This window comes from Nannospalax galili, unplaced genomic scaffold (genome assembly GCF_000622305.1).
Source record: "Nannospalax galili isolate Female #2095 unplaced genomic scaffold, S.galili_v1.0 scaffold781, whole genome shotgun sequence".
NCBI lineage: Eukaryota > Metazoa > Chordata > Mammalia > Rodentia > Spalacidae > Nannospalax > Nannospalax galili.
This window is the reverse complement of record NW_008346898.1, coordinates 778,097-788,506: the sequence shown is the minus strand read 5'-3', so window position 1 is coordinate 788,506 and position 10,410 is coordinate 778,097. Positions and strand designations below refer to the sequence as shown.

The 10,410-nt window shown below is 39.9% G+C and overlaps 1 protein-coding gene across 10 annotated transcripts in view; it reads right to left on the bottom strand.

Moving 5' to 3' along the window:
* The window catches only part of Helz (helicase with zinc finger), a 190,728-nt gene that overhangs the window by 55,846 nt on the left and 124,472 nt on the right, over positions 1 to 10,410 (bottom strand). For all 10 annotated transcript variants that reach the window (XM_029568373.1, XM_029568371.1, XM_029568370.1 and 7 more), the window contains one exon: positions 3,745 to 3,949. In XM_029568373.1, coding sequence (XP_029424233.1) covers positions 3,745 to 3,949 — 205 coding nt within the window. The remainder of the gene's footprint in view (positions 1 to 3,744; positions 3,950 to 10,410) is intronic.

The following is a 10,410-nucleotide window of genomic DNA, read 5'->3' as shown; positions in this document are numbered from 1 at the left end:
AAAACATTACCATTGAAATCTACTTGATGACTTTATATCCATGCTCAGATGCCAAGGAGCTCAGAAAGCAGCCGATTGTCACTAGTAATAATCAGATATATAGAGATTAGAAACACATGTGCAAACATCTTGTCAATTGCACTAAAAATGAATTTTTCTGTATGAAACGCAGAAAGTAACCGACTGTGACTAGTAATAATCAGATATATAGAGATTAGAAACACATGTGCATTGTAGTGTCAATTGTATTAAAAATGAATTTTTCTGTATGGAACTGTATGTTTTGACAACGCATCTTTTTTATTTTTTAAAGGTTAAAATCTCATTTAATTTTATGTCTTATAGGGTTTATACTGAGTACTATATTGTATAACTTTAATAATTCAACTGTAAATCTAAAAATTTACAGTCAATTTTGAAAGAGGTGCATCTTAGCTCAGGAAATTGTTATTGAATATGTCAATGATGTTGTAATGAAATGCTTCTTCTAAGTATGTGGTTATTAAATAAATAATTTTATAAAAAATTATTTTTTCTAGACAGGGTCTCATATAGCTGAGGCTAGCCTGGAAGTCACGATATAGTCGAGGATGACCATGAACTTCTGATCCTCTTACCTCCGCCTCCCAAATGCTGGGAGGCATGTTCAACACCACATCCAAGTAAAAAGTACTTCTAAGCATCTATTATGAGCCAGACAATGTTCTAGGCACAGAAGCCAGAGAAATAAATAATACAGGCAAAACTCACGACCGTAACTGAACTAGTTTTTGTTTTTTTTTTTATAGTCCAACCCTCCAACCTCCACTGTCTCCATCACTCAATAATCTCCTCAACAAGAACTCCATGGTATAATCTCTATGAATCCATCTGCTTCCTCTGACCATCCTGCCACTGTCCATGACTTGGGGCTAATTTGTTTATCCATGTTTCAAGCATAATACCTGGCACAGAGAAGAAACTCAATACAGAATGCTTGATTCTCCTAATGATGCCAAGTCACAGGAGCATTATTATATGTTAGGTATATTTTGATTAAATTTAGAGTATACAACTGTGTATTAACACAGAAAAGTCATTCTCAGCTTAATACCTATTTAGCTAAAAGACCTTCAAATTATTAAACTATTCCTTGTTGTGTACATGTAAGGTGTAATAAAGCCCAGAACTGACTCTTTTCATTCACAGTAGTAAGTTTAACACCATGCTGTGGACTATGAAGGTACCAGCAGACTAGAGCAAATACTATACACGCCATTCTCTGAATCTGCTTTTCAGGACCCTAACTACAAGAATTTTTTCATGCACTTGATCAAAATATGCCAGCTGTCTTTGCTCAAAATAACTATGGCTCAAAACTGGAAATGGCCTTGACTTCCCCCATCTCTGCTCCCAAACGGACCTGTTCTATGATGTAAAGCCATTTCATCTTCAGGGAGCCATCCAAGTTGTCTCAACAATGTCAAACACTACTTGAAAGGAATGGGTCATCGATAAAATATTAGAATGGTTTTCTTTATTCAAATATTGTTCTTACAACATAACTTTTATATATAATATCATGTAAGAACATAGTTTTAAAATATGTGAATGAAACTCGGTGAATGAAGCTGGGCGTGGTGGCACACACCTTTCATTCCAGCACTGGAGATCTCTATGAGATCAGTCAGCCTGGTTACATGGTAAGTTCCAAGTCAGCAGGGTCTACAGGGAGACCCCCAACTCCAAAAACAAAAATTGTGAATGGGGCCGGAGACATGGCTCAGTGGGTAAAGGTGCTTGCCACTAAGCCTAATGTTCTGAGTTTGATCCTTGGAACCCAAATAATGGAAGGAGAAAACCAACTCCCCAAACTGACCTCTGATCACCTCATGTGTACAAGGCACAAGTGTATTCACACACTAAAATAAATAAATAAATAAATAAATAAATAAATAAATAATAAACAAACTATTTTAAAAATTTGAAAACAAAATGTGTGATAATCTTTTATATGTTTAGGCTATGAACCTGAGCCTTTAATGACTAAGCCATCTCTCCAGCCTTGTGACAATGTTTTTGCTATAATCCTGTTTGAGATCTGGTCAATACCGTTAACCTGAGATTCTTCTCCTTCCTCTATGCCTTTGATACATAGATTTGGTCTTTTCATAGTGTCCCACATTTCCTGCATATTCCATTCCTGTGTTTTTAATTTTTTTCATACTCTTTCCTTGAGCGGTCCAGTTCTTCAACTTTACCCTCTAGTGCTGATGTTCTGTTTTCCACTTCATTCATTCTAGCAGTGAGGCCCTCTCCTGTTTCCAAATAGGCTTACTGAGTTTTCACTTCCTTATTTCACTTCCTCCTTCAGCCCGAGTTTTCTGCAATATTTCTATCTCTTGAGAATTCAGTCAAAAGTTTATCCCTATCTTCTTTTAGTTCTTTGATTTGTTTGTGTGTTCTTTAAATTTGTTGAATTCCTTGATTGTGTTTAAGATTGTTCTTTTAAGTTCTGTGTCCTGGGTTGTCTCTAGGGGGTTCTCTTTGTACAACTCTTCTCTAGGAGTTTGGCGAGAACATGCTGTTTTCGTTTTCCTTATTATTTTTCCGTTGTGATTTTGGCATGTGCTTTTGTTGTTTGTGATTCTGGTATGAAACTCAAGCCTTCTTTTGTTGAAGTTTGCTTCTGTTTGTATTATTGTGTGCCTTGATTGTTTTCTTATTGGGTATGTAAAGCTGGTTGGTCTAGGTTTCAGGTTTCCTCAGATTTTATTTTAGCGGGAACTGATGGCTTCAGATCAACTACTCAGGAGCTCCCATAGAGGCCCAAGTCAGGTTCTAGTCAGGGACACTCAGGCTTCCTTCTAATGTTTGGACCCCTACCAGCAGGTATTCATAGCACAATCTGGGAAGTTCGCTAAGGGGAGGCCCAATTTTGGCACCCCCAGGAAGTCTGCTAAGATCTCGGGGTGCACGTCAGAGGGTGCAGGTGACACGACCATGTGCAAGTGGGGGGGGGGGGGGGGGGGGACACGACGACTCACATGGTTACTATTAGAGGGTTGAGCACAGTGCAATTTGGGGAGGTTCACTACCACCTGGAGGCCAGATCTAGGCACTCTCACGCAGTCTGCTAAGGTCTCAGCCCCTAGTGTAGGGCAGAGGTCTGCCCCTGGAGAAGTGGGAGGGGCCTCACATAATCCCAGTTAGGGGGTTGGGAACAGTGAGATTTGGGGAAGGTCATCACTATTTGGAGGCCAGTTCCAGGCACTCTCAGGCCATCTGTTAAAGTCTCAGCCCCTAATGTTGGGCAGAGAGGTTTACCCCCAGCGGAGTGGGAGGGGCCTCATGTAATCCCATTTAGGGGGTTAGGCATGGCTCAATTCGGGGAAGCTCACCACCACACAGAGGCCAGATCCAGGAACTCTCAGGCAGTCTGCTGAGGTCTCCTGTGACAATCTTTTAAACTGTGTTGTTTTATTCACGTGTTAGCAGACAACTACGAGTCTATTGGCAAGGAGCACTGAGAAGTTATACAGAGTATACCATAAATTTTCAGTTGGTGATGACTATGACATTATGCAGGCATGGCTAAACATCAAGCTGTGTTCTCAGTCACTTATCTGAACCTAGAAAAAGTTCCAGCTGGTCACCAATTGTAACCTCCAATTACAACACTTTAAGTAATAGCCCAACAAACCTTAGACCCTTTACTCTGTCCATACCCTCTAACCTCTTCTATATCATTAGCAGGGCCTTTACCTTGGGTGGTGACTGCTGCTGTTTGCTGCTGCTTCCTGAATGCTGCAGTCGTAAAGCCCGGGGAATAAACTCAGGAGCCAGTGGATTCAACACATATGTCTTCTTGAGTTCTAAAGCCTCTAACTGTGCCTTGATCTGTTCAAATGTGATCCCGTGTAGGCTGTGATTTTCATGACACAGGGCAATAAACCGTTCCCAAAACTTCCTATAGAAAGATTTAGAAGATTAGGTCACTAATGTCAGTGGGTAAACATAAATAACTAAAGATGACTTCAAATTCTGCCCCATCCCCAAATTCGAGTCAAATATTCATCTGAGTATGATGCAGACATAATTTTTCTACCAAATGGCAAAACTTTGAAAGTTTGATGCTCAAACTATAGTCATGCCTCGTAGCATGAGCTCATATATACAAAACAGAACTCCAAGAAAGTGTTCCTCAGTTCAAGGAGCAAGTTCAATGACTGATTAAGAATACTAGTACAGAGCCAGGCGTGATGGTACCCACCTTTAATCCCAGCACTCAGGGCCACCCTGGTCTACATAGTGAGTTCCAGGTCAGCTGGGATTATAGGGAGACCCTGTCTCAAAAAGACCAAAAAAAAAAAGAAAAAAAAAAGTACTATTACAGAATCAAAACTGATATTGTGTCCTGGTTTGTGTAAATTTATGCTACTGTGTTCACATGAACCTTGTATAGGGATAGGGAGATGTCTCAGTTGCTAAAATGCATGTTCCACAAGCATGAATACTTGAGTTCTAATCCACAGCATCACATGAAAAGAAGCCTAATGTGGTATCTATAACCCAAGAGGATTCCCAGGGCTCACTGGCCAGCCATTCTTGCCAGATCAGTGAGCCCCAGGTGCAGTGAGAGACCCTGTCTCAAAAAAATAGAGAGTGAATGAGGAAGACATCGTCCAATATTCACTTCCACGTTTACCCACAAACACCTACACATGAACACACACAAAAATACAAAAAATCCTAGTGCTAGATGTAGTAAAACCAACTCAGAATATAAACTGGAGCCATGAAGTAAATAACCTTATGAGAATTCTTTTTTTTAAACATTTTATTATTTTTATTTTATGTGTATGAGTGTATTGCCCGCATGTATGTGAGTGCAACTGTGTCACGCCACAGAGGTCAGAAGAGGGCTTCGGATTTCCCTGGAACTGGAGTTAAGGACGGTTCGTAGCCGCCATGTGGGTGCTGGGAATTGAACCCGGGTCCTCTGCAAGAGCAGTCAGTGCTCTTAAGTGCTGAGCCATCTCTCCAGCCCCCCTTATGAGCATTCTTAAAATAATCAGCAGATTCTTGTCATAAGCACAACTATAATACTAAGTTCTAAGGGCTAAATACCTTATGGAAAATTCAGGGAGCTGGAATATCAATTTCAGTGTTTACTATTCATTTCCTAATCAAATTTGTAAATACTAAAAAGAAACATTCAAAACTTGTTGGAAGCATCAAAAGACAAAGCAACAACAAAAAACCCTGAAAAGAAATCACTAAAATTAAATCATCCAACCAGAAAAGTGAACTAATGAACTGAAAAGGCAATTCTCAAAGAATAAATAAATATTTTTTAAAGTGTTCAACATCCTTAATGTTGACATGCTTAAAAATCAAGGAAATGCTTTAAGATTCTACCTCACCAATCAAAATGGCTGTCATCAAGAAAACAAATGACATGACAGCACATGCTGCGGAGAAGCACCCGGCTGCTGAGAAGGAAACCGGTGTGGCTGCTAGGGAGTCAGTATGGAGTTTCCTCAAGAAACTAAAACTACAACTACCATATCACCCAGCTATACCACTCTTGAGCATGTACCTGGAAGACATGCCACAGATACACACACATTACAGAGATAATGCATATCCATGTTTGCTGATCTACTTTTCACGACAGTCAGAAAATGGAATCAGCCAAGATGCCTATCAATAGATGAATGGATAAAAAAGGCAGTACATCTACACAATGAATGTCAGTCATAAAGAAAACTGAGATCATGATATCTGCAAGAAAATGGATGGAATTAGAAATCCTCAGGTTAAGCAAAATAAGAAAAATTCAGAAAAATAAACATCACATTTCCTTTCATTTGCAGGCTTTAGATTTGTATGTTTGTGTATGTATATGCGCATGTCCAGGTGTTGGCATGCCACAGCATGCATGTTATGTGGAAGTCAGAGGACAACCCTTGGGATTCAGTTCTCTCCTTCTACCATAGGTTCTAGGGATCACACTCAGGTTGTCAGACTTGTGCAGCAAGTGTTTTTACCCATGGAGCCATTTCACTGGATCTCTTGCCTTATTATTATTTTTTTATTATTATTGGTCTTTTTGAAACAGAGTCTCTCTATAGCCCCAGATGGCCTGGAACTCACTATGTAGACCAGGCTGGCCTTGAACTAGCAGAGATCCGCCTGCCTCTGCCTCCCACGCCCAGCTGTCTTATTTTATTTTTTTAAATGAGTTTAAAAGCTAGTTCTTAAAAAAATAAAATAAGCCTAAATACAAGCAAAAAGAAAGCAAAACACATAGGTATTTAATATGTATTTCTGACTATAAGTATAAGGCTAACAAGGTAGTCATTCAATTATAGGAAGCATGTGTTGCTAAGAAATACACACCAAACAGCTACTCTTCATTTTTTTTCCTGAAGAACCCTTCTAAAGGAATTAAGCTTTATTATTTCTTATTTTTTGTGTGAGAGAGACAGTGTGTGTGGGATGCACATGTATGTGCATGGGCATGAGCACCCTGCACACATGCACACATGCAGAGGCCAGAGGAGGACATTAAGTTCTGCCACTTTCTACCATTAAGAATCCATATTTTTTTCTCATCGTCACATAAGAATATATAAGGAAGGATTATTTCTAATACAGCAGTCAGGATCTAAAATTCCACAGACCTCCCCACCTCAACTGGAGTTGCTACAATATCAGACTTCAAGAATATTCATCAGCATAATTCTACTATATACTGTATTCAAAAGAAAAATTTTTAAGTCTGGCATTTCACATTTGGTCAGCCTTTAAGACAAAATAGAAGGGAAGAACAGATTTTTTTTTTTCCTTTTTGAGACAAGGTCTCACTATGTAGCCCTGGCTGACCTGGAACTCACTATGTAGACCAGGCTGGCCCTGAACTCACAGAGATCCACCTGCCTCTGCCTCCCAGGTGCTAAGACTAATGGTGTACACCACCACACCCAGCTAAAGATTTGTTTTCTCTGCACCCCCGTGTGCGTGCGTGTGTGTGCGCAGGCTACAAGTGTTTGGTGTATGGGTGCCTACAGAGTCCAGAAGAAGGTGTTACCTTTCCTGCAGCTGGAGTTACAGGTGGTTGAAAGTCACCTGACACGGGTGCTGGGAATGGAACTTGGATCCTCTGGAAAATGGGCAAACACTCTTTAACTACTAAACATCTCTCTAGCCTCAATGGATTCATTTTTACTCTGACTTAATTTATAATACCAATTCCATTTTACATACTTTCACTTTCAGCTTAGATAAATTACAAGCATGAAACAATATGCCCAGCTTAAAGGACACCATTTTAGAAGTAATTCTAAACACTACAAATAAAGTTTAAAAGTTTCAAGAAATGGTTGGACATAGCAGTTCATGCCTATTGTCCCAGCACTTGAGAGGTAGAGGCAGGCAGATCTCTATGAGATCAAGGCCAGCCTGGTTTACATAGTGAGTTCAAGACCAAAAAGGGGGCTGGATGCTCTTGCAAAAGACCCAGGTTGGATTCCCAGCCAACATGGCAACTAACAACCACCTGAAACTCCAGTTCCAGGAGACTCCGACGCTCTCTTCTAACCTCCTCAGGCATTGTAGGACATGGGTGCAGTTACATACACGCAGGTAATACATTCATATGCACGTAACACTAAAATAATAAAATATTTTTTTAAAAGATCAAAAAACTTTAAAGAAATGGAATTTATATTTTGGTTCTGACTTATCTTCTTATTGTCCCACTGATTCAGAAAAGGCCCTTGGTTTTGTTCCCAGTAGCTGGGATGACTCTGGCAAGCTTCTCTTTATACTAACTTCCTCATGGAAAGCACACAGGAGAAACAATATTATTGTTGCTGTCAGTCCTTATTAGTGAGAAAACTTTCTCACTTCTAAACTTTCAAAGAAAAAACTTAGAAGGAGGGTGCTAAGGATTCAATCCAGGGCCTCATTCATGTTAGGTAAGCATATACTGCTTCTTCCAACAATTCTGTGTGTGTGTGTGTGCGCGCGTGCGTGCGTGCATGCATACATGAATATGTGTAGGGAGGTCAGAGGTCAACTTCAGGAGCAATCCATCTTGGTTGTTTTGTTTGTTTGTTTGAGACACGGTCTCTCAATGGCCTGATGCTTGCCAACCAGGTTAGGCCAGCAAACCTACAATCTGCTTGTCTTCACCTCCCAGCACTTGGAGTACAGGTACAGACTGCCATACCTGGCTTTTTTAAAAATGTGTAGTTATGCCTGCATGTGTGTAAGTGCATCCGTGTCATGTAGTGCCCCCAGAGAACAGAAGAGGGAGTCAGATCCCTTGGAACTGGAGTTACAGGCAGTTGTTAGTGCCATGTGGGTGCTGGGATTCAAACCTGGATCTTCTGTAAGAATAGTCAGTTCTCTTATCTGCTGAGCCATCTCTCCAGCCCCAGATCTTCCCTTATTTATGGTGGGTTCTGAGGACTAAACTCAAGTCTACATGTTTATGTGGCAAGCACTTTATTAACTGAGCTAATCTCTCCAGCCCAACATTACTTCTAATAACTAAATAAAAGCATAAACCAAAATCTGGTTTTAATTTTGTGGTAGCTTTGCTTCTAAAGTTACCGGTAAAACATTGAGAAGTCACTTGAATACAAACACACACACACACAAATATTCACTTGCTGTCCTTGGGTCACACTGTATGTACAATGCCATACTTGAGTCATACAGTACATATGCATGAAATATGTTTATATTTCACCAAGTTAATGAAATGTGTTGATGACAAAATTGGGTCATAGAGAAGACTCCTCTAAGGCTATGACATAGAGCAATGTCATCACTGTGTCATCACTCTGGCGCCTGATTCCCCTATGTGGCACAGATTTGTCATGAATATTCTTCACTTTCCTAGAAAGGCAGGCTGAGAGAGGGGCCTGAGTTTTGAAGTCACTCTGACATCTGTTTGTGAGAACCACATAAACAGAGTTGTGGCCTTGGGCAGTTATTTAAACTCACTGCATCAGGCTGCCCATTTAAAATGAAAGAAAAACAGCCACACTGCAGAGTCGTTGGGATAACTAAATGAGGCAATGTGTGCAAAGTACAGATTAGAGCCAGAACCTGGCTGAGAGAAAGCTGCCAATCAAGAGCAGTCATGACATTCATATTTGCTAGTGAGGGAGTTCACTGTATTTCAGACCAACAGACAAATTCTGTTTTAAAACTAAAATAAAGAACATAACTTCTAAACTGATACAGGATACACAGTATTCATATGAGACTATTATGCTAATCTTTCAAAAACAGCAAACAAAGGGGAGGAAGGCACTGATGAAGTCAAACTACAATGAATCAGTCCTCCATTCTGACAGACCCAGGAACCACATCATATCATCTGGACCTGTCTGTATTGTTAACTACTGTCAGTTGATTAGCAAAGTTATTATTATTGATTTTATTATCATTAACTCTTGGGCTAGAACCATGATTAAACTATCCAAATAAAACAGATAATCAGCACTATAATTTAGTTATGGATTATGTAGTCTCTCCTGCCTACTCTTCTGAACAATTTCTTATTCCCCTGCAAACATTTTGCTTAACGCATAAATCATTTACAGTCCTTGGCACACTCTAGCTTCACAGACAGAAGCCATCAGTAGACCCAGTCTTGAGTTAAAAATTAGCCCTGGACAACTATGACAGCAGGCCTTAGGGAAATTCTTTATCCATTTGCTTGGAGAAAGTAACAATTCATGCCAGAAGGGGTAAAAATGCTGATTCTGTGCAATTCAGTGTCATATGTCTCTATAGAAAAGAGTAATGGCTTCTTTAACAACACTCAAATATTTGGAATTACTTTAAGGAAAGCCTGGAAGCAATGTGGCTCCACACTATGCTAATGTCAATTTGTTCCCCATCAGTTCAGAGCTGTTTTCAATATATATACATCGTCCCAATTTATTTTTGTTTAGTAAATTCTATTAAAACTGTACGTGCTCTCATTATCCAATCATAACCATAAATACAAGTGGCAAAACACCACAACAACATTCTAAACCAAATATACTTTGAATGGACAGTTAAGTAACTAAAGCAAAATTCTCAGGAATTTGTAGACTCATTTATATACTTAGCTCTGGACTGGTGAGATGGCTTAGCAGGTAAAGGCACTGGCTGTGCAGACCCAACAACCAGAACCCACTAGAAGGTTGAAGGATGGACCAAGATTTCACAAAGTTGTCCTCTGGCACCCATACATGGCTGTGGCATGTGTGTGCACACACAGACACACAACATGTACTCATACACATAATTAAACACACATACACAAACATGTACTCATACACATAACACACACACAGACACAGATATACACAGACACACACACACACACACACACACACACACACACACACACACACA